The 24,795-nt window shown below is 43.9% G+C and overlaps 1 protein-coding gene across 10 annotated transcripts; it reads left to right on the top strand.

The window, feature by feature from the left end:
- Positions 1 to 173: 173 nt before the first annotated feature.
- ANXA4 (annexin A4) lies at positions 174 to 24,625 on the top strand. 10 transcript variants are annotated; one of them, XM_035118216.3, is made up of 14 exons: positions 257 to 570; positions 7,508 to 7,630; positions 9,147 to 9,189; positions 10,922 to 11,009; positions 12,423 to 12,517; positions 13,957 to 14,070; positions 15,024 to 15,114; positions 15,347 to 15,426; positions 16,374 to 16,430; positions 16,774 to 16,867; positions 19,353 to 19,448; positions 20,771 to 20,829; positions 20,953 to 21,075; positions 21,797 to 24,625. In XM_035118216.3, the coding sequence occupies exons 3-14, from the start codon at positions 9,187 to 9,189 to the stop codon at positions 21,854 to 21,856; spliced, it is 960 nt and encodes a 319-aa protein (XP_034974107.1). In that variant the 5' UTR covers positions 257 to 570; positions 7,508 to 7,630; positions 9,147 to 9,186; the 3' UTR covers positions 21,857 to 24,625. The 10 variants fall into 10 exon arrangements, with proteins under 10 accessions (XP_034974111.1, XP_088526996.1, XP_034974107.1 ...); XM_035118219.3 differs by having other exon boundaries at positions 293 to 570; positions 7,508 to 7,639; XM_088670865.1 differs by having other exon boundaries at positions 336 to 575.
- The last annotated feature ends 170 nt before the right edge of the window (positions 24,626 to 24,795 follow it).

Raw genomic sequence — 24,795 nt, 5'->3', positions numbered from 1 at the left:
CTGCTTTTGGGATGGTATACATTTTGGGTGGTATTCATTTGTTTTCCTTTGGTTTTCGTTACGTATTTTGTGTTTTCATCTTGTGCTTTTATTTTGCGAACATACCCAAATTTAATATAATAAAACAGCTGCCAGCTTTCCTTACTCATGCCCGATGTCCCGCCAGCGGTGGTGCAGCCGTGGTTAGTAGTGCAGAGAGGAGGAGGCCCCGGGTTCAAATCCCGCCTCAGGCTCAGCCACGGCGTCCTCCTCAGGCCGTTTCCTCCGTCCGAGGCTCCCGCCGCATCAGACCGGGCTCATCTCGGCGGGCGTCGGGGAAGAGGCTCGGCGCCGCCGCTCTCACGCGGCCGTCCTCTCGGGAGGGCGGAAAGAGGCTTCCCTGAGGAGAAGCTCGCTCGCTCGTTCGCCTCACGGAGGGCGCCGGCTTCCCCGCCGAGGTGAAACCCGAGCCGCTCGCCTCAGCCGCCTCCAGGGCGGCGTCCGCCCCTTCCAAGGGCGGGTTTTCCGTGCCTATGAAAAGGCGAGGCGGCGCTCGGCTTCGGCAGCGGCGCGGACTCAGCAGGTGGGCAGGTGAGGTGAGGTGAGGCGGGCGGGTCTGTGCCACTTCTGGGGCTGCAGAGGGCGCGAGGGCGCGGCGTGTTCCGAAGAGAGCGGGCCCTCACCAGCCAGTCTGGCGGTGCCTGGGCGTCGGCCTCCTTCCCTTCGCCCGCGGGCCGGTTGCTGGGCCAGCGGGGAGCGGGCGCTGCCACCCTGGGGACCCGAGCGAGGGCTCGCCTCCGTTTCCCCCGCCTGGCGGGGGCAGAGTGCCTCTGAGCGCGGGCAAAGCGCCGCTTGCCTTCCACTTGGGTCGCGTCCGGGCACAGTCTTGGAGAACTTTTCCGCTGCGGTGCTGAAATGGGCTGCTGCCTACTAGGCCTCGCAAGTTGTTACTACTACTACTACTACTACTACTACTACTACTGAAACCTGCTTATCGCCCTTCATCCGTAGATCTGAGGCCGGTTCACAGAATAAAAATACAGGATAAAAACTAATACATATTAAGGACAAGAGAAAAGCATACCAATACCATGGACATAGCTAAGGGGGGCAGGGAGGGGCAGTTGCCACCCCAATCAATGAAATTTAATTAAAAAAAATACCCTGCAAAATTAGGTTCTGCCGCCGCCCCAACAAAAGGCCTACCCCTGGTAACAAAAAACCTGGCTAGGCCCATGCCCCCCTCCTCCCCACCACAGCTCATTTTGAAAACTTGAAAAAGAACGATCTGTTCCATGCTCCCATATCAGCTGTTGTTGGATTAAAATGTGCATCATCCCGGACCACTGTTCCTGCTAGATAGGGATGATGGGACTTGCAGTCCAAAAACAGCTGGAGAACCAGGTTTGGGAAACCCTGCTCTAAAGCGTACTGTGGGGTGCAAGGCTACCCCCCCATAGCCTTGTTTGCAGTTGTCATTTAGGGCCAAATTGCATTTCCATGAACATGACAGTTTTGATGGGAGAAAAATATTGTAGGTCTTGAAGGTCACGGAGATAGGATATGGTGTAGACCAAGACTTATTTTTGGGGTTCAGGGATGTTTTGTTTTCTGACTGAGCTGCAGTTTGACCTGTTGTGCAGATAAGTGACATACCATTTTTATGAAATAAGCAAACAGAGTAACTTGTGGAAAGCTGAGATATAAACCAACCTGTAATAATAGAGTGAGGAGGTAGCTTGCTCCCCACACCCTGACCTAATATGGTTTCCAGGGGGGGGGGGAAGCAGTTTTTGGATAATAGAAAGATATAGAAGCCCCATTTACCCTAGACAATCTACATGTGCTGGTATCCACTCCCTGTTTTGCCTTTACGGGGAATTTAAGGGATTTCTTTTTTAAAAAGCAGTTAGCTCTCAGCCTCCTCCCCCAGTCTCATGAAACAAAACCTGACTACCGTAGGAAGCAGATATGTTTTTACTCTGGTGCATGTGGACATATGATGCCAGTGTGCTGTGCCTCACCTCAGGATCTGCTGACTAGCATCCCTCACCTAAGAGTGGGTGGAGGGCAGTCCTACTCTAAAGGAAAAGCAGCCTCAGGGCCAAGATCCAGCACCACTCTCCTGACATTTGCTCCTGAAGCAGGCTGATCAGAATTGTAATTCAAAACATCTGTAGGGCAGCAGGTTTGGACTGGGAATTGCTTCCAACAGTGGTGTGCAGGTACCGGTAGGAGAGAAGTTTTTATGTCTGGATTGGGGGTGGGTGCATGCATGATGGCGAGGTGAGTTTCACTCATATCTTCCTGCTCCGTTCAGTTTTTAAAAATCACAGGTACACATGTCTGTGTTTGGTTACTATGAGACACACTGGTTTGGTCCTGAGAGCAGAGATCCGCTCCTCCAGCCACAGGTGGTTTGTGCCTCTTCTTGTTCTTCGTATGAACAGGCCACACCAGCTTGATTAAGTGTTCTTGTTTGAAGGTTAAAGGTGCCTCATTTAACATGCTAGTTTTATAATTGCAGGATAATAAAGCTGAATATTCAAATTGGTGCTGCAACAAGAACCAGTTAAACAAGTCTATCAATTTCTGTATTAAGAGCCAGGAGTTGAAGTTGGCGTTTCCTACTAAGCAGTTCTAGCTTGTACTTTGGGAATTGCTTGGGCTAAAGTAGCATTTTCGACCTGCTTATCACCTGTGCAGATTCCATGCTAAAAACTCTGTCACAAGAGAAGCTGATTTCTCTCATTTGAGTGAACTATGAAAATTAAGCAGATGTGCACAATTCCCTATGCTGTGACTTTTCTTATTTGCATAATTTATTCTGCTTCTGGGATTTGTAGAAAAGAGCCATACTGAGTAGCCTGTCCCAACCTGAACTACAACTCCCATCAGCTCTTTCAAGTGAGTGCTGCTGTTGAGAGCTATAGAAGTTTTAGTCCAAAGCAGCTGGTGGATACCAGGTTGAGGAAGGTTGATACTAGGCATTGAAAGCTCCCTTCTTCATCCTTACTAATGAAAAACATACTGTACATGTACTGTATTCCACAGTTTCTGTGGCTTCTGAGATTTCACCAGGTGTGGTGCACAGACACCTTACAACCATAAACTGCCCTTTGAAAAGGAGGGGCAGATTTAGGCATTTTGGCAGATTTGCAGCATTCTTTGCTGCTCTGGTTTCTAAAAGCCTTTCCAGAGGATTTTTTTTAATTGTACTGTACATTCAATAGTATGGGTGCTTGTCTGATCGTTGCCAAAGGTCTTTGCTTCAGCTAGTGCTGTTTTGGTCTGTTTGGTGCATTTAAGTATGGGATGACTTCCGTCAAGCAGTGTCCTACTGGGACAGGAGTTGGGAAAACTTTTAAGTTCCTAGTCTTTAAAAGGTGATGCTTGCTCTTAGGATTTGGAAACTTTTTTCCATCCCTACCCCAGAATTGGTATCCAGTTTTCTTTGCATGGGGCTAAATAGATGAAAGAGTCACAATACAAATCAGGTTTTGTTCCACTCTAAGATTATGTTATAGTTAGTTTTTCATGGTTGGGTGGATTAGGAAGGATGTCCAGAACTTGTAGGGAGGCCTTTGCCAAGGGGAGTCTGTTTGAGAAGACTTAAAGAAAAGAATTGAGAACAAAGCTCTGATTAACTTGGGATTGTTCTGCTTGAATTTTGAGCGTCTTGTCTTATTACTTATTCATTTATTGTGCTTCTCTCCCCCTTGCATCCTGCACTTGCCCAGGGCAGAAATGCAGGCATTGGCAATCAAATAAAACAGCCGTATAAAAATACCCTCTAAAATAGGCACTTTACTTGGTATAGCAAACGAAGAATGTGAACAGTTAAAACATTGTATTTATTTCATAAAATTTGTACTGTAAACAGAGCTGTACTGTAAACAGAACTACTCTCAAAGTGGTTTGGAAAAAAAATCAAGATTTAACAATGATGTAAGACCTTCAAAAAGCTAAAATAACGATAGACTAAAAAAAATTTAAAACTCACACCAGCTTTCTAAGCATCTGTCTAAACAAAAATGTTTTCAGCAGGCACCCAAAATAATACAATGAAGGTGCCTGCCTGATGTAAATACCGGGTAGGTGCTTAAGAGTTTCAAAGTGTAGGTGCTACCACAGTATAAAGTCGAGAGCCTCTTGGCTCGGGTGGCGGTAGGCATTGGAATATGGAGTTGTCTGGTGTGTTCGAGGACTGGTTGTGGCCATCATCCAACCCTCCTCTTATAGGGGTATCCCCTTAAGGGATCCTGCGGTTGTGGGTCCTGTCCTACGCCCTGCTGGTGGCTAGGGCCATGGCATGACCCCCGGTGACACCAGGGGGAGCTTTCAGTTGTATTTGCATCAACAGGCTCCTTCCTCCATCATGAGTGCCGGCTAAGTGTTGGATCTCTTGAGCTTTTTTTTATCCACCAGGTGTTTTTTAGTTCTCTGGTTCTTCTTTGAACCTCAGCCTTAGCGTTGGCATAGGTTTTTTTCTTAGTGGCACAGTTTCTATCTCTTTGCCAGATCTGAAAGGCCTTCCTTTCCTCAAGAGCTCTCTCCCGAGAGCATAGCCATCATGGCTAGTAGCCGTTGATAGCCCTCTCCTCCATGAACTTGTTAATCCTCTTTTAAAGCCATGGAGGTTTGTGGCCATCACTGCTTCTTGTGGGAATGAGTTCCATCAATTCTACCCTGCATGAATAAGTACTTTCTTTTGTCAGTCCTGAACCTTCCATCATTCGGCTTATGGATGTCCACAAGTTCAGGATTCAGAATCATTGGCAAAGACAGCAAGTTCTTCACTCAACATATAATGGATTTATGGAAATCACTGCCACATGGGAGTGCCAACTTCTAAGCCAGCCTCTGTAGCTGTGCCTTTAACAACAATTTGATGTGCACTGACTTTTGCAGGGGGTGATCTCATTTTCAAGGTCCAGCTGATGTTGAAAGCACTGCTAGGGTGTGAAATGGTATTAGGAAACCAGGACGGGCCTTTTCTGGTCAGTTGGTAACCTTTGCCATTATTTGATGTTGTGACGCCACTGACTTAGATTCAAACTTTTTTTTAAAAAAAAAAAAAGATTAGGCAACCCTGTCAGTGCCAATTACGGTAGCTTTGCAAAGTGAATCTCAACATCAGTGTCTCCTACAGAACTACGGTAAAAGCAGGAAGTGGAGATTTGAATGCATAAACCTTGTTATGCTTGTAGCTGGCAAATGAAAACCATCCGCTTAAGGAAAGTTGCTGACCTTGTTTTTCCTAATGAAATGTAGCAGAGCGGCAGAGCAGTCAATGCGACTTTGATGTTGTATTTCCCACTGCTGTGCATGGGGCATGCAAAACGGATGAAAATGATTCTAAATGAATATGATATCCCATGCTGCTTATTTGACTATGCCTCATGGCAAATAAGCCAAGAGTAAATCATTACATTTACACATCTGTAGAGCTCTTTGGGATACTTGGTTTTCTAGCTTTTTTATTTCCTTGAGGGAAATAAATGAGCTGGGGGGTGGGGTGGGCGGTGCAACTAATTACTAAGACTACTAAGAGAAATTGAAGGGGGAAATCCTGTACTTGAGTTCTGCCAGCAATGATATAGTATCAGAACTATAGAGTTGGAAGGGATGCAAGGGTCATCTAGTCCAACCCCCTGCAATGCAGGGATCACAACTAAAGAATCCCTGACAGATGGCCACCCAACCTCAGTTAACAAACCTCTAATGAAGAAGAGTCCATCACCTTCCATCGAAGTCCGTTGCACTGTCAAGCATCTCTTGCTGTCAGAGAGTTCTTCCTAATGTTTAATTGGAATCTCCTTCCTTGTAATTTGAATCCATTGGTTTGGCTCCTCCCCTCTAGAGCAGCAGAAAACAAGCTTGTTGCATTTTCTATGATTCCATGAGGTCAAATTACCTCTCCTACAATGCATTGCAGTTAATGTTAGCAGGAGGTGGGTGGGTGGAAGCTCCTGCTGAAACAAGTGAAAGCTTTTTTCCGCCAATGCTGTTTGCAGCTTTGGAAGTGGAGAGATTTTCATAAGGATCATAGCTGGAGAAGGGAGGGAATAAGGCTCCTCTCCTAATTTCTACCTCTTTGGCCTAGTATTACCTAGTGATTTCTAATTACACCATAAAAGTGGTAGATAGTTTGGGCCCCAGCTACTAATTTATTACCACACCCTTTTACTGAAGAACTCTTGAGGAGAGCTGGGTTCTGAAGTTGTCTGAAAACCAGGCAGTTTACAAGGCTTAATCACCGGCCTGTGGTTTGTCTCTGGAACTTTTTTCTTTTTTCTTTTAGCTGTGGGTTTGGGTACAGAAACTGGAATCTGAATGTTATGTTGCAAGATGTACAGCGCAATACAACCCACGTCTACTCAGAAACAAGCCCTTAGAATCGTGGCTTTGCCACAGTTGCAAAATGTGTCATCTGGTTAGTTCCCTCTTAGAATCCACCACATCTTTACTAAAAATTAAATCCATGTACAGTATTGTGAAAGAGAGTTTGGTTTCCCAGGAAGCTGCTTCTCCGATGTGAGTCCTTATTTACATCAGGAGATGTGCCTGGCAGTTCAGTGCAAACATTTCTTGCATGTTCATAAGAAGAGCTCTGCTGTTGGTTAGACATAGTAGTCGACTTATTTGTATACAGCATTACACCAAAATACATGAAAGAGTGCAAGTAAAGTTGCATAAGAACTATACTTAATTAAATAATAATCTCACTGTAACATAACACTTAAGAGAAGCAACGAGTGACAACTCATTTAACGTACATTAAAAGAGTGCCTGGCGTGCTATAGTCCATGGGGTCACGAAGAGTCGGACACGACTAAACAACAGCAACAAAATTTAAGTGAGCTTGAAGTTTGGCAATAGGCCAATTGACAGTACCCAAGAACTTGGTACCTAGCAGCTCCTTCTGCCTCCACATTTGGAGGCAGCAATGCTCCTAAATACCAGGTCCTGGAAACCACAAGAGCGACGAGTGCTCTTATGCTTGGATCCTGTTTGCGGTTTTCCTGATTGGCCCCTGTGTGAAGAGGATGCTGGACTAGCTGGGCCATTGGCCTGATCCAGAGTCTGTTCTTATGTCTGTGTTACTTGAACCTGGGCTTGTGGTTAAACACTCTCCTTAAACATGAGCTGTAACAAAAAAACCCTACATAGCTTGGGTTTGGAGAAGGGAGACTGGAAAATGATGTGCTTGGAAACCATGTCAGTTCCACATTACTCTGGTTTTGCTTTTACTGGGGAGGAAGACTTAAAACAGTCTGACTCAAAGCTTTGTTTGAAGAGCTGAGTTTTGGAGCAGGCTTTGCCTAGTTCTTCCAGACTAAAAAACCATGTTTCCTTGGCAGCTTGACATGACTAAGACACAAACCTGGGAATTAGGCTAAAAAGTATCTGCTTAAAAGGTTCATCTTTTGCGTATAACAAATTTAAATACAGTATTAGATTTGCCTCATGTTTGTAGAAGGTGCAATACCACACATGTGTATATTTGCATTTTGTATTTTCCTAGATTTGTGAAGCCTGCTCAGACCAAGCCTCTTCAGACAACATGAGTGATGCTGTTGCTGTGGATGCTGCTGGCTGGCTGGGGCTGTGTCTTCTGGGGAACTCTTGAATCAGTAGAATCCCTGCAGTCAGTTTGGTGCTCCACCAGAAATTTGTACTTATTATCCAGAATTTGGCTTCTGCCCACTCCCTCAATCATTAGAGTGGCCCTATATCTGACATCACACATGGCTGGCCACCACTGGAGTGATTTGTTCCTTCATTTGACCTGGCACAAACCACTTGTTTCTGGAACCCTGCTTGCGGGTTTCTCACTGGAATCTTGGTGGCCACTGTGAGAACAAGATGCTAGCTAGACTAGATGGAGCCCCAGCAGCCAGACTCTTCTTATTTTGTGCTTTCTGCTGTTGTGTGTGCTGTTCTGGGACAGGCAAGGCTGGTAGAAAAAGTCCAAGTCCAGAGGTTGCTCTGTGATGCCAGATCTCTGCTTCACATCAAGATGAGTTTTGTCATTCAATTCTTTTAAAAAATTAAAAAATAGTCTAGTAGCACCTTAGAGAGCAACTAAGTTTGTTCTAGGTATGAGCTAAGACTATTTTTTTTAAAAAAATTAATTTTAAATTATTTCGACTGGGTCAAACAAACACAGCTACATACCTGAATCTAGTTTTGTCATTGTTTGCTGCTTCAACCAAGTTTGTCTCCCAACACAGCTTACAATTAAAATGCCCACAAACTTTCAACTGTAATAGGGGCATGTGGGGCTGTGTGTGGTGGCCATCTCTTCGGACACAGCCCAGGTTCAAGACCATTCCGGGGGGGGGGGGGGCTGATGATAAAGATGCTAGCACAGTAAAAGAGGATTTCCACTGATTGCAGAATCTCTGGTTCATAGCAGTTGAGAAGAGCCTGCTTGATCTAGTCCAGCATCCTGTTGTCACAGTGGCCAACCAGATGCCTCAATGGGAAGCCTACAAGCAAGACCCAAGCACAAGAGCAACTCTCCCCTCCTGTGTTTTTCAGCAACTGTTACTCAGAAGCAGTGTTGCCTCTGACTATGGAGGCAGAGCATAGTGGCTAGTACCGTAGCCTTCAATAGCCCTCTCCTTCATGAACTTTTAAAGCCATCCACATTGGTGACCACCACTGCCTCCTGCGGGAGTGAGTTCCATAGAATAACCATACGTTGGATGAAGAAGTACTTACTTTTATGTAACCTGAACCTTCCAACATTCAGCTTCATTGGACGTCCATGAGTTCTAGTGTTATGAAAGAAGAGGGGACGGACATGTCTCTATCTGCTTTCCGCATCTCATGCATAATTTTATAAATTTCTGTCATGTCACCTCTCATGCCTTTTCTATAAACTAGATGTCATTTGAGTAGTTTTAACTGAGAACAGGCTGTGCATGCTTGAAAATCTTAGGATTTTTTTGTAGTTTAGTTTTGAGGTGTATGTGGTGGGGGTGTTGCAACTCCTTGGGGAAAGGATGTGTCTAGATGTTTGCCCCCAAAGTAGGCAGGGCTGTTCCTCTCCAGTACTGGGTGGTACCAGGTGGCTTAGAAGCCCCTCTCTCCCATGCCAGGAAAGCACTGTGTTTGAAGTCAAATATTATCTAAATCATCTCCTTGTTTTATTGCAGTTAATCATTGGCTTGGGAAATTCCAGACCAGGTGGCTGTCATGGTGAGTGATTCCTGTTTCCCCAGCATGTACCAAGCTGTGCCCGGTACGCTCAAGAGCCCAATAAACAGGGCCATTGTTCTGTGATATTGAGTTGGGCAAATAAAACAGACGGAAGACTCCTATCGGAGCAAGATTTATATGATAATGCCATGGGAAGGTTTCAACAGAGCTGAAAGTTGGCAACACAAAGGTCAGGGCTTCTGGGTCCTCATACATCCTCTTCTGCAACCTTTGCCAACCTAGTGCCCTCCCATCAGTCCCAGCCAGTGTGCTGGGAGGGCACCAGGTTGGCAAAGGCTGTTTTTCTACGTATGATAATTTCCCACTTCTGTCCTGTGGGAACTTAACCTATATATACTTTTGTAGGGCGAGGAGTCAGACCTCACACCCTTTTTGTTAGCTAAACAAAACAAGAGAATATTTATTGCATTTTTGGGATTAATAGGAGAGGAAATAGTAAAGAGAGATCAGAGACTATTTATGTATGCCACAACCGCGGCTAGGACTTTATTAGCCCAAAAATGGAAATTACAAGACATACCGACGATTGAGGAGTGGCAGACGAAAATGATAGACTATGCAGAGTTAGCAAAGTTGACCTGCAGGATCCGTGATCAGGGAGAGACAAAGTACCAAAGGGAATGGAGTAAATTCATTGATTATATGGAGAAGAACTGTAGAAGTTTAAAGACACTTGCAGGACTGAAATAAATCCTAAGAACTGGTTTACAATGTGGGTAAAAAGAAACTGCGAGACGAGAGTGAGCAATAAAGCTGAATGGCAGGAGGGAGGGAAGTCACAGCTCGGCAGAGCGAATTGAATTGAGAGGAGGGGATAAGAGGATTTGTAATTGTGTTTTTTGTTTATGTGTGGTCTGTTTATTTGGAAAATTGAATAAAAATTATTTGGAAAAAAAAGAGTATTTATTGCATTTTCATCCCACCTATCCTCCAAGGAGCTCAAGGTGATATACATAGTTCTCTTCTTCCTCATTTTATCCTCACTTCAACCCTGTGAGGTAGGATAGCTGAGAGATTGTGAATGGCTCAAAATCACCCATAGAGCTTCATGGCTGAGGAGGTCCTGACTAGGTCCTAAGCCAACACACTAACCACTTCAGCACACTGGCTCTGTTATACCAAGTTAAGATTATTGGTTCATAGAGTCCAGCATGCCTTACTTTGAATTGTGATAGTGTACTTAAGCTTTCAGGCAGGGATCTTTCCCACCACCTGAGATCCTTAGGTCGATCTTCCACATCCCCTGTGTGTGCTCTAGCATTGAGCTGCAGCTTTCCTAATCTCTACTGGAATTTGGTGTTGCCAACAGGTAAGCAACAGCCACCATTCTGAAGAAATATAGCACACCTCACAATCTCTGTGCTTTTGCTACTACAGTAGTACCTCAGAAAGTACCTCGGGTTACGAACACGATCCGTTCCGGGTCGCAGTTCGTAACCCGAAAAGGTCGCAAACCGAGCGCCATTTCTGCACATGCGCAAAGCGCGCACGCCGCTTCTGCGCATGCGCGGAACGCGCATGTGACGAAAACACTTCCGGGTTTGCGGAGTTCGTAACCCGAACTGTTCGCAACCCGAGCGGTTCGTAACCCGAGGTACGACTGTATGGCTTTCAAGGAGCTATTTGGAGCCCAGATGAGTTATTTGGAGCCACAACCACTGGTATATCCCTGTTTGTGATGGCATTTAACAGCTGATATTCTTTGGTTTAGGCAGGAAACCGGGGAACTATCAAAGGAGCTTCCAACTTCAGGGCGGAAGAGGATGCCCAGAAGCTTCGTAAGGCCATGAAGGGACTAGGTGAGTCTCTGCCCCCTCTGCCTCTGCCTCTCTTTCTCTGATGGGGTGGGGAACTTCAAGGCTAGGCACTAAAAACCAGTGGCCCTCCAGATCTCTCTGTCTGGCCCTTGGGGCTCTCCGCAGGCCACAACTCTTGCCAGCTTTGCTCTGTACTCTTCCTGATGCTTTTGCCTGCCTGGAGTGTGTCCTTGGCTTGTGACAATTGCCTCTTGCTTATGTGGATGGAGGTAAGTCTCTCACTTTTACCTTGTGTCTTGAATGTACTTGCTGTACAAAAGTTAAGAGTTGCTTTGCCCGCTTTTTCTCAGAGAAACAGCCTCCACAAGGGAATGCAGCCCTTGAGCTGGAAAGTGTTCTGTGCCTCTCATGTAACACTCATTATTTTTCTTCTGTCTCAGGTCAGTGGTTCTGCAGGCTTTGGGCTAATAGCCATGGGATTTAAACAGTTTTAACAGAGCAAGCCATTAGTTCTGCATCAAGGGCTGTCAAAACAGCCTTGGTTATCTCGCATCTATATATACATAAAAAGATATTATCCATAGAGAATGGTCCATCTAGCATGGCTGCTGTCTACTCTGCTTGCCATTGGCTCTCCATGGTGTTGGGCAGAGGTCCTTTCTTTGATGTTCAGTCCTTTCAACAACAGTTCTACATATTAGAGTTGTGGTGGTAGAAAGGCAGGAATTGCCTGCCAAGCTGTGTTCCCTCCACCAATCTGCTCAGCAGAATTTTGGACCCCATTGTGCCATAAGCAGAGTCTAGAAGTAGTCAAGGTGCATCACACCAAAGACATAGTGGACTTGCAGGTGACTTCCAAGAAGGTAGCCTAGCCACACTATTAAAGAAGAGTCTTACATATCATTGAGGCTCTCAAAACCGAAAGTGTCCCTTTTTTAAAAAATAAACTGAACCACATGGGTTCAAGGAGGACTAGAGAGTAGCTTATTCATAGCTCCACAAAAGATAAGTGTGCTTTCATAGAAATCTGTTTCCTAATGGGTATAGGACATGGCAGATGCGACTTGGTATAGAAAAAAAGAAGAGAGGAACTTTTAATTGTCAAATACCATAATAACCTGGCAACAGTATATCTTCCCTAGTGTTTTCCCATTGGAAGAGTGCAGAGCTGGGGTTCCCAATAGCTCCCCTGGTGGTCTCCCACAACCTCACCTCACTAGTCTATATTGACCCATGCTCAGTCCCCTTCATTCACATCCACCTTCTTAGGCTGCATATGCATCAAGGTGTAATCTAGTAGATGTGTGTCTGTGAGCATATTTACAGTTCTAGAGATAATTGCTGCTTCCCAGCTTGTCAGTAGTTGCTATGGTAAATTGTTGTCATTGTCTCCCCACCCCCACGTGGGTTTTCTTGCTTGAATTTCAAATAAGTTGGTTGCTTTTCTTGCCTCAGGTACAGATGAAGATGCCATTATTGAGGTTTTGGTTAACAGGAATTTGGCCCAACGGCAGGAGATTAAGATAGCCTACAAATCCACTATTGGGCGGGTAGGTGCATTGAATAGGAACTGTGTAGTTCCTTGATTCTCTCTTCTCCCTGCTCCCCACCTCTAGTTTTTGATATTTTAGAAGTTTATAGTTTAAAATCTATCATGGCAAGTATTTTTTTTGTACTGATCAGCCTACGATACTTCACCTGCCCAAATGACACATCTGTGTCCTCCCTTGAGTGTGTTTCCCCCTCACCTGCGGTTTCCCCAGCTTTTAAATAGCCACCCACTTTGTCATCTGTGATGAGTAGGAATACTTTTCAGGCAACCAGAAAAAGCATGATTTCTTTCTCTTCCTCAATTCTCTGCACACTTCTTATTGTATTTAAGATAATCTTAAATCCCAATATTACGAAAAAAAGTCATTAAAATCAAAGACACAATAAACTGCTCCAGTACTGAAGAGAAACAGGTTCTGCAGTTGAAAGCATATACAGAAGAGCAGCCTGCTAATGGGTCTTCAGGCTGGCAGTCCAAAAATGTGAAGGAGCGGAAAGGCCATTTTTGTTCTTTAGCTGACTACAAATCAAGTGGGGGGGTGGTCAAACAGACCTCCCCTTGGTAGGGAGTTCCACAGTCTGAGCGTGAACACTTAAAAGGCCTTCTCCTCTGCTTGGGGTGCAGGGGAAACAGCAGGCTTATACGGCCACATAAGCCTAGTGCAGTTGTAAGTCAGTAGGCAGGCTAGTTAAAAACGTTTCTAATTTGGGGGAATTTGTTTGCAAGGCTGGGCTGAATGTTGAGCAGCAGAGCAGGGGTTAAGTGCCTCATCAGCCGTGCATTTGCTCTGGGGCCTTTGGCCTTTGGCAAGTCACACAAGTGCAGTTTTGTTTGCCCATTTGGAAAATGGGACTATTAGAAACCTCAAGGGGACGTTAACTTCAGAGGCCTGTAAAGCACTTATCAGATTATGAGTATGGTGAACTATGTTTAATAAACGTAAGTAGCAAAGGTAGCAGTGAGTGCTCGTAGTTCTGAGGGCTTTGGGGGTAATAAAGGAATATTCCAGTGATGCTTACAAATGATTAATATGCATATATCGGTTACCATCAATAAAAATGAATTTACAGGTTCCCTCAGTTGGTAGTGATGTTAATAATTGGTAGATGTTCTCAGCCTGTAGTACAAATGTTTGTCTTAAGTAAACCTCTGTGAATCCAGACTATAAAATTATTTGAAGTAAAACTTTTTTCCTTGTTTGGCTAATGACCTCAAAGCAGTATGAAACAAGCTATTGTTTTTTTGTTTAAAGAAAGAAAAGGTTGGATTCTTCCTCCCCCCCCCTCCCGGGGGGGGGGTCACCTTATTGCATTCCTGTTAAGCCAAGTGGAGGAGCTCCACTCTCACTGACTTTTCTTACCTCTGATGTGCTTAAAAACATATTTTTACAGTTGCTTCTCTGTGATATTCATCCAAAACATGTCTTTCCCCCAACAGGATTTGATTGACGACTTGAAGTCTGAGTTGAGTGGGAATTTTGAAAGGGTTATCATTGGACTGATGACACCCATCACTCTGTATGACGTGCAGGAGCTGAAAAAAGCTGTCAAGGTTTGCAAAGGCTTGTAACAGAAGCCCAAGTATGAGTGGACTCTGCCCAATAAGCATAATTCCTACCATATTGTCATGTAAAATTGGGTGGGACATAACTGGGGTCTGCACACAGATCATGTAACTGGAATCGTATGCACATTTTGCTGGACAGGGCCTGGTTTCCAGAGTATGTGGTACTAGGATCACGGAATCATAGAATGGTAGCCTTGGAAAAGAGACCCAACTGGTCAAATAGTCCAGTTCTGTGTGATGCAGGTATCACAGCCAGGAAGGAGCGATGGGGAAGGGAAACAGAACTTCCAGAGGGTTCAGATAAAACCATGTTGCAGCCAAAGAAAAGTTGCCCGGGAGCAACCTGAGTGGATCTGCTTTGGGTGTGATGAATTCTGGCTACAGGGCCCCACCTGTGTTTGATAGTGGGTGCATTCTGCAATGTGCTCTTGACACAATAATAGTGCCCTGGTGCAGGATTTATTCCTCTTTCGTCTGTGCTGGGATGCTTCCCCGTGCATCTGGACTATGGCACAACAGAAATAGGAGGAGAATAAACCAGAATGTTTGTGGTATAAAAAGTAACCTGATTTCAGCAGGTTGTTGCAGGATATGCACTGACTGGAAGTGAAGCAGAGTGACCACCCCAAAACATTTGCAGGCACACGCCATCATTAATGTGCAATAAAAAGGGCAGAACCCTCTGAGCAGAATGAAAACCACTGTAGAATGAGCACTGCTGCATTCTCATCTGATTTGAGGCCAGTGGGCACTTTCCCACCCCCACCCCCATCTTGGTGTTTCTCTAAGCCCTCCCCCCCCAAGAAAGAACTCGGGGAAGTTCAGCATTTAAATCCTGCCTACATTGGGATGAGAACTCTCCCCTTCTCCCTGGTGGTCATTCTTTTCATGTTCTCTGTCTTTCTTTCTGTCTGTCTGTCTGTTTGTCTCTCTCTCAGGGGGCTGGGACAGATGAGGGCTGCCTCATAGAAATATTGGCTTCTCGTACCAACCCAGAAATCAGACTGATTAATGAAACCTACAAACATCGTGAGTATAAAGAGATGTTTCTGAGTTTCTTTCTATGGTGTTTGCTTGTGTGGGAGAACGTGGTGTTAGGTTGCGCCCAGATCTGTCTAGAAATCTTCCTTCCTGAATCGGCTGCCTGAGGTAGTTACCTTGGCGTGGTGGAAATGAATGTGACTCTAATTTCTCAGTACTCTCTGGAGTATTTAAGTAACCCTAGCCCGTTATAGCCATTGTGTCTTGGCTTTCTTGGCAGAGTATGGGGTTAGCCTTGAGGATGACATCGTCTCGGACACCTCCTCCATCCTCCGGAGAGTGCTGGTGTCTCTTTCCACTGTAAGTAATCAGGTTGGCAAAGGCTGCCTTATGGCAACCTTTCACAAACACCTCACCCCCATTTCTTTCTTTGTAAATATTTCTTTCAACTGACACCCCACAGCGCCAGGCTGGTATTCCACTATTTCTCTCCCTGCATCCTGTTGATGGGTTTGCCACCTTGATACTTGTCTGGACCAGTGGACCCCAAACATTGCCCCACACAGACCTCTTGAAAATTGCTGAGAGTTTTGGCAGACCCTTGATTCCACCCCCCACCCCCACCCCCCAGCTTGCTTTATCAATTCTATTCGCTGTGCCAGATGCTATATGATTTTTAATTGTGTTTTTATTGCTTTTTTGTTATACTGTATTTCATTGTATTGGACTTGGAATGCAACAGAATCCAAATTCCAATACAGCAAAATACAATGTGAGAAATAAAAGAAGCAATAGAAACACAATGCTATGTAAGTGTGAATATTTAAGGCAGGCGTGCTATGAACCACTTGCATGATGCTTGTCCATTGGTTCGGAACCCTTTGGTATGGCCTCTTTACATCCAAGGGCATTTCTGCTGCCTTGGAATCTCCCCTCATTAAAGCTGTGACTTCTCAGAGGTAAAATCTGCTGAACTTTCTTGGGGACACACTTTTTGGGGATGAGTTCCATAAACTCATCTTCAGTGCCCCCTATCCTACCCTATAAAAAAGCATTATTCAGAATAGTGTTTTACATGACCAAAGGATGATAATAACAAAATGAAATTCAAAACAGTAACAATTAATTGTACACTTATTCAAAATCCAATTAAAACTGTTTAGTTTAATTAATTCAGCACAATTGTTGAACTTGATCCAATGGTACCAGTTTTTCAAAGTCTGATAGTCACTGACACCTACAGTGCCCCATTGGAAATTCCCACCCCCTGCATTAGACTGAATTTAACCTATGCCTCTTGTTTCCAGGGCAACAGAGATGAGAGCAGCTACGTTGATGAGGGCCTGGCTGTGCAAGATGCCCAGGTCTGTAGCTCTTTGCACTCGGGGAACAGATCTTACTGCGGAAAAATACCACATTGGGGCAGCAGCTTATATCACAGTTGCCCCCTTCAGGGGAGCCAGTTCTTCTGACCCAGAGCTATTTCTCTCTGCTGTGATTTTAAACAATGCGTGACATAAGCTCTACCTTTTTACCTACTTGGAACTTGTCTGGGCTGTTGGATGCCACAGCCAAGCTCTTGTTTGGCTGCTGGGTCCAGACCTCCCTTCTCCCCTCACAGGCTCTGCTTCCCTCCTGGGTTTCCTTGTCCTTCTGCACTGACCTTTTAAAAATTGATGCCTTTTTATCTGCACTTCTCATTTTCAGTGTCTGTACGAAGCTGGGGAGAAAAGGTGGGGCACTGATGAGGCCCAGTTCATGAGTATCCTGTGCTCAAGAAGCAGAAACCACCTGTTGAGGGGTAAGAGGCTGAACATTTTGGATGGTTGTTGTACAGAGACTCCCCTTGGGCATCTGTGATGCTTTCGGAATATGTGCAAAGGGGAGGGAGCCCTTTCTCCAGCTTCGTACATATGCCAAGAGGTAGGAATTCAAAGTGTCTCTTTACCACACTGAAGTGTAGGAAATTACATCATGATCAAGCTGAGTTTATTTGTATGCTGCTTTTCCATGGTAAAACCAAGCGCAAGGTAATGCATCAACAATGACAAAACATAACAGCATTAAAAAAAATCACATTAATATCAATCAGGCAAACAAACATCTCATGTTAATAAACACCGAAACAATGGCTAACAATGAAATACAGAACATTCACATAGCAGCAGCAACAGGACATCTTATCGGCAGAGGCCATTTCTTAGCAATGGGAAAAGGGAAGCTTAAAAGCAAGCATGTGATTTTCCATATGACAGTTGGACGTTTGTGGTTCAAGAAAAGGCAATAACATGACTCTTATGGGTGGAGCCAGCCCTGGCGTGACTTCTAAGGATGTGCAACCAGCCCTGATAGATACTCTTACTACAGTTTCCTTTTGGGACTCTTTCCAACTTAATTTCTTTCTCCTGTGGAGAAACATGAGATGCTCTGCCGGATTGCAAAATTCATTCAGCATTTATATGCTGCCATAGTGTCTTTCTTTCATGCCCATGGAAACTTGCATGGACATGAACCCCACAGATTTCCTGGCAAGGAGATCCTGTATCTTCCTGTTTTTTGCTCCACCAGTTCTTACAGTAAGAGTTGGCTTCAAGACAAGTCTGCTGCATTTGCTTTGCTACCACCTGTTGGTGCTTGTCTTTCATTCACTCTGTGGGTTTTTATTCCTCCTCCTCCTTCCAGATAAATGAAAATTTGTGGGCCAGCAAGATGTATATAGAGCACTGTAGCTCGGATATATAGAAATATATATAGAAATCTTTTTTTTAAACACCCTTAGGTCCTCACACACACGGTTTTAGAAACCCCCATGTCTGTTCAATCCAACTTGCCACCATTGTGCAGAAATCTGCACAAACTTTCTTTATTCCTTTTTCTTTAATTCTTTCAACATATACAACAGCACACAGATAAATAAAGTAATATATCATCAGAAGCTGGTGTTTAGGCAATACATGCAGAATAAAAGTATTTATCCCAGACTACTTTTTGAATAGAAGGCAATACAGTGGTACCTCTGGTTAAGAACTTAATTTGTTCTGGAGGTCCGTTCTTAAACTGAAACTGTTCTTAACCTGAAGCGCCACTTTAGCTAATGGGGCCTCCTGCTGCTGCGTCGCCGGAGCACGATTTCTGTTCTCATCCTGAAGCAAAGTTCTTAACCTGAGGTACCACTGTAAATAGTTTGTTAACCCAAAAGTTTTATAATGTGAGGGGAGTCGTCTGTTTTTGTTTTTAGCTATGTACATAATGAAACTCTGCTATTCATTTACAAAAGAGACTATGTTTCGAGCTTTGTGCCAATTTTATTATTTTATTTTTCTGCAAGTGCTACTTGCCACTTTGTTCTACCAATTTGTCAGAGAAACACCCTCTAAGTTCCTCCAGAATCTTGTTGTTATGCACCTGGGTGCTAGAAGAAGAGAATTTACTAAAAGTTAAAACTGCATACTGTCTCCCATAAATGGATTGAGAAGAGCCAGTTCTGGGCGTTTTGAGACATTTTATCCAGTAAGTGGCTTTATTTGAACAAATACTTCATCCCAGAACTGAGCCACTGAGTGACATGTCATTTTTGCACAAATTAAATGCCACCTCTGTTATTGAGGCCAAGACCAATTTAAAATGAATTTTTCTCCATATTGAAATCCACACCTTTTTACTGATGCTAATCTGCCAATCAGCTTCCCATATCTTCTTTAAACCATCTGTTGTACCCATGTTTATTTGGATCGACATGTTATACAGTCTAGACAATAGAGTCTATTCTATCTCTTTAGCAGAGTTCAACTATAATCCAAAGGCGGAATTGATGTATTGCGGTTTGGTGTATAAAATTTCCAATTTGATACCACAGCAACCAAGGCATTCTATATTCATTGCGTTGAAATTTCTACAAATTCCTTGGGAGTGACTGCGGTTGCGTAAATAACGTCACAGAGTTTGTTTAAACCTGCACTGTGGAGGAGTACAGAAAAATATTTCTAATAAACTGCCATTTTCTTACTTTAAAATAATCATAAGTCAAATATCAGAAACCTGGGAACTCCCCAATGTTCTGTCTCATCTAAGCAGCAAAACTGAGGGCAATTTAAAGTGTTGTAACCAGTGTTCTTCCTACTCAGAGTAAAGCCATTGAAATTTGACATGGCTAACTTCTGTCAATTAATTTCAGTGAGTCTACTCTTAGTAGAAGTTAGTTGAATAAATTCCTAAATATGTGGGCTTCTAGATTTGGCACCTTTTTACTTTTAATTTGCTAGTAAAACCCTCCTTTTGCTTTCCAGTGTTCGATGACTACAGGAAGATTGCTAACAAAGACATTACAGAGAGCATTAAATCTGAAATGTCAGGAGATCTTGAGGATGCCTTGTTAGCGATAGGTGAGTCATCTACTGAGCTGCTGAAATGAAACAGGGGGATGGGATGGTCTTGTGGGGCAACTTGAAAGAGCTTTGGAGGTGCCTTGCAATGATGATCTTGGTTTCTGCACCCTTCTCTCAAGAAGTCCAATAAACTCTGCATGAAGATTATCTAGCAGCCCTGTGAGGTAAGCTTGATTGAAATAGGTTGGCTCAGGTCACCTGGTGAATTTCATGGTTTATGTCCAGGATAGCTAATGCACTGCCTCCTTCCATGTGAGCCTTCAAAGCTCTTTAATATCTGCAGGGGAGACTTTCCCCCACATTCTGGTAACATATTCATATGGTAACATAACCATATTCATTATTAATATTTCCTTTAGAAGCTTTCTATGTTGAGTATTTTAGAACAAGTACCATGCAAGTTTGTTGTACTTTACTACTGAAAGTGTCTTTTGACACGCCTTAAGTCGCTTCTGGCCCTTTAAGAAATGGAGCACCACTCAGTATATAAGCCAGCAATCAGAAACACCCTTCAGCAGTCTTAGCAATGGCGTTATAACATCACAACCAGGAGAGCTTTTACAGCCCTCTACCTAATCTTTTTCAAACAGCTATGATATTCATTATTTGAACTGTCTCATAAGATTAGCTAACCTTTGGTTTAAACAAAATTAGAGTTATTTTGGGGAATTTTACCCCCGGCTGCGGTGTAGCTTTCAGTTCTTTTCAGAATCTACAGTTCCTGTCTAGTTTTTGATAAGAAAACCTCAGCCCCTAAATATTTTCCTTCTGAGGAAATAGAGATTTTCCAGTGAAACGAGTCACTCAGCCAGCACCTCGTCAAGGTTTACTTTATTTAGAGGTTTCTTTGAGAAATTTATGTTTTTTTCTATATCAAGGTTTCTTTTGGGAGATTTAAGCTAATTTTGTTTTTTGGAACAATTATTAGTTTAGTTTTAATATCATTCACTTTATCAATATCTCGTTTCAGGGATTTATCACGGTATAGTTTTGTTTTTGCGCTGATTACATATTCCCATGATTGTCTTTTGTGCCATTTTGGGAGTTGCAGTCCAGCAACCTCTGGAGGGCAACAGGTTTCCCCCACCCTTATTCAGAGAGTCCTTCAGGCTTTCTCACTGGATAATGGCTGCTGATGAAGGGATTCCCATGTTGGGCAGCTGCTTCTTGGCCAAGTATAATTGACTCCACACTTTCTTTATTAAAAAATGTAGGCCCTCTGTTTGCTTGAAAAACTATATTCCTTGATCATGAGCTTGTCTGGTTCCAGCTCTCTTCTTCGTCTGCTAATCTTTCTTCCTTTGTTTTTCTCCTTGCAGTAAACTGTATAAGAAATAGGAATGCCTACTTTGCTGAAAGGCTGTACAAATCCATGAAGGTAAATGGGGCAGGGGAGAGAGAAAGATTTGAATGTGACTTGTTTGTTTGTTTGTTTTTGTTTTGTTTTATGCAAAAACCGAGTGACCAGTTGCTTGTTTACTCTCCTTCCCCCCCAATTAAGGGTTTAGGGACAAATGACAACACCCTCATTCGAGTGATGGTCTCCCGCTGTGAGATAGACATGATAGATATCAAGGCAGAGTTCAAGCGGATGTATGGAAAATCCCTCTACTCCTTCATTAAGGTGAGCTTGCATTTTTTGTTCATTTGTTTCCCCACCCAATTCCAGAGCCTTTAAATTCCCATGTAGGCCTCAGGCCTAAGTGGCTAAAGATGCTTTGCCTTGTGGTCTCCACCGCAGCCTTGAGCTGCTCTCACTCATTGCTGTGAGGCTTGGGCAGGAGAATTCCCTGCAGGAACAATTTCCCCAAAGAGGCTCACACTCGTGGGCAGCCTGGAGCAGTGTTTAATGGCCATAGCAAAGCCAGATACAAACCACCGCCACCCACAATGTTGCTCTCCAGATATGTTGAACTACATCTAGTGTGGCAGCACCTGTACTCTAGAACTCCCAGCCTCTTGAAATCAGGCAGGCACCCTGACTGCACTCTTTTCGGTGCCTGCTAAAATGGTTTTTGTTTAGACAAGTAGAATGTGGGTGTATGTTTTAATCTGCTTTTAGTTTAAGATATAAGTGTTGCTTTTACTCATAACTTTGTTTTAGTCTCCTTATAAACTGCTTTGAGGTTTGCTTTTTTTTTTACCGTCAAGTAGTGTATCAGTTTTATGAAATAAATAAGATAAATCTCCCATCAGTCTGTCAGTATGGCCTTATGGTGCTGGGGCTGATGAGAACTGTCGTCCAAAACCTCTGGTGAGCACCCGGTTGGGGAAGAGTGCTTTAAACTGCTTTAAACCATTAATCAAAAGCATGACTTGACAGTGGCTTCAAATTTCTCTTTCAGGGCGACACCTCAGGAGACTACAGGAAAGTCCTGCTCCTCCTTTGTGGTGGGGAAGACTAACAGCCCAAATGGCCTTTTGCCTTTTCCTACAACCAGGCAGCACGTCTTGCCCATGCTGCCTGCAGTCTCAATCTCTTGCAGTAATCCTTTTATGCCAGTTTTGCATCATGCTAACCTAGATTTTGTGTCCTATAATAGGTTTGAAAATCATTTCTCCTTGGAATCATTGGCAGATAATATACGTGTGGGGAGCTCTGAATCTTTTTTGTGCCCTGGCTTCTAAAATTGGACCTGCAAACGTGTTTGTGATTTAAACCAAAACAAAAACAAAAACCCTGGCAACTCTCAAATTTCCTGCAGGTCCTCTTGACTAGGTTTCATTTGTCTATACTCCTCACTCTTGAAGGGGTTGCACAGAAGGGACTGCTGACCACCTAAGTCAGCCTTTCTCACCTGGTGACCTCCAGCTGTTGCCAAACCACAACCCCCTCCATCCTTGGACATTGACTACAGACTGGTTGGAGTTAACAGCCCAAAACATCTGGAGAGTATCCGGCTAGGGAAGGCTAGCTTTAGCATTCTGTAGATCAGGCACATCCAACTCCCAAGAGACTGCAATCTACTCCCACTATAAAAATACTGGCAGTGATCTACCCATTGCCAAGAGTTGTTGAGCTTTTTTGGGGGGAGGGTTGCTCAGAGTTGTTGAGCTTTGTTCAGGGATCGATCAGGAGGACCACGAAGATCTCTTACTTTGATCCTGCAATCGACTGGGAATGCCCCCGCGATCGACTGGTAGATTACGATTGACCTGTTGGACATGCCTGCTGTAGATTTATAAATGAAATACAGTGGTACCTCTGGTTAAGAACTTAATTTGTTCCGGAGGTCCATTCTTAACCTGAAACTGTTCTTAACCTGAAGCACCACTTTAGCTAATGGGGCCTCCTGCTGCCGCCACGCCGCCAGAGCACGATTTCTGTTCTCATCCTGAAGCAAAGTTCTTAACCTGAGGTACTATTTCTGTGTTAGCAGAGTTTGTAACCTGAAGCGTTTGTAACCCGAGGTACCACTGTATACACCTTCTTTGCAGTCTGAAGAGAAACAGAGGAAACTGCCTTATATTGAGTTAGACCACTGGTCCATCTAGCTCAGCAGTGTCTACACTGACTGGCAGCAATTCCCAAAGATTCCAGAGAAGAGTCTCCTGGCAATACCAGGATCTGGGACAAAGCAGGTGCTCTGTGGCCCTTCTCCAAAGTACATCCACCCACATAACTACACCCTCATATACAGTAGGCTACGTAAGCATTGTTACTTAAATTCCCATGCCCACCAAAATCAGGAACAAATATTGCATAATGAAGGGGCAGTGCTGGATTTCAACCCTTGGCCCTCACTATAACTGCTAGCAGAATGCCCTGTACATTGTATTTATTACCCTAATCCCCTAGAGGCCAACCACACATTTTGTTTTATTAATTTCTTAACATTCTTAGGGTCTGGTGTTTTGAAGAGGAGCCCCAGAGCCGGGTGACTTGTACTCCTGTTGTCTTGATTCCCCCAGAATTCTTTTGGGGCCTCAACAAATAAGGCCCCAAGGCATTCTGGGCAAATGGCAACGGCAGCAGCTGCGCGCCTTATTGGTTCAGGGCTCCCTGTAGTGACCCAGCCATGGTTTCGCCACTGGGGCTGTCATACCACCTTTACACAGTACCCGTCGTACGCATGGCAAGGGAGACTTGCTTCTCGATCAATGTATATGGGAACTGCTGTTTGCATGAATCATTTTAAAAATTGCTCTTTTTAGTAAATCTGGATATTGCCAAGTCCAGGCTCCTGTTTAGTTCCCAAAGTGGGTTGGGCCTCATTCCCATTTACGTGTAGTTGATTTCAGGGATTTTACCCTTTTTAAGAAAATCAAGTGCTTCTGTCTGGAGGAAAAATGAGAGGGGCAGTTTCAGCTAGACTGAGGTTGTAGGGAGGTCACCTCCCTACAATGCTTCTGCCTTCCTCACAAGTACTTGCCCTTTAGCCATTGTGCATTTTTTTTTGGGGGGGGGGAAATGTAAAGCAAAGAATTTCACACATGCTCTGAATAGAAAATCGGTGTCCAGAACAAAACATGTAAACAGCAAATGAATGCAATTTGGGTCCTACTCAGAATGCTAGAGCACTTATTTAAAACAAGACAATCCTCCCCTGCCGTCTTCTGTAGTGCCTTTAGAATCACAAGTTGTAAATTGCTGTATCTCTATATATTCTGCGGCCAAAAATGTAATACCTGTTTGTGCCTTTCCTGTGAAAAGCAAAAAGTTAAGCAACAGTCTGATACCAAGTCTCAGCACCAGGAGCATAAGTGATAAAGGCTGACTCTTCTGAATGTCATACAGATATGAGTGCAGGAAGCTCTGCCTTTGATTGGAGCAGAAGCATGAAGAGAAATCGTCTCCTTCACTCTTTCCTCCACTAGAGAGAGATTCTGATCTAGGAAACAATTTATGTACAGCAGCTGGTCCTAGTGTCACTGCTCAGAAAGCCCTCTCATCTGTGCTTTGAAAAAAACCAAAAACCTGTCAGGTTGTGATTTACTTTTGTTTCATGTTTGTGTGAATTCTATTTTGCTTCTAACAGAGTGGGAATTGAACCTGAGGTTTGAGTCAGGTTTGAGTCTTCTAAAACTAGTTCTCCTTTAGAAGACAACCCAGGCTTCTGGCTAAATGAGAAACAACTATGTGTGCAACAAATGTGGCAGTGCAACAGGAGGTTGAAATGCCATCATGCTGCTTGCTTTCCACTCTAATAAACCAAAGATGTGTTTGCTGTAAACTTTGCTTTTTTAAAAAAAAAAAGGGGGGGGGAGTCTCCTGATAAGATGGGACAAGAGAAGACTAACAAGAGGCTCTCGACAAGCACCCTAGGAAAGAAATACTCTGTTAGTGTCCCTTTACCCACCCAAGGAATCCTGCTAAGAACATAAGAGTATCAGCCCATCTTGT

The sequence above is a fragment of the Zootoca vivipara genome, chromosome 6 (genome assembly GCF_965207765.1).
Source record: "Zootoca vivipara chromosome 6, rZooViv2.hap1.1, whole genome shotgun sequence".
Taxonomy (NCBI): Eukaryota; Metazoa; Chordata; class Lepidosauria; order Squamata; family Lacertidae; genus Zootoca; species Zootoca vivipara.
Note: the sequence above shows the minus strand (reverse complement) of the source record. Positions and strands in the feature narration are given on the sequence as shown.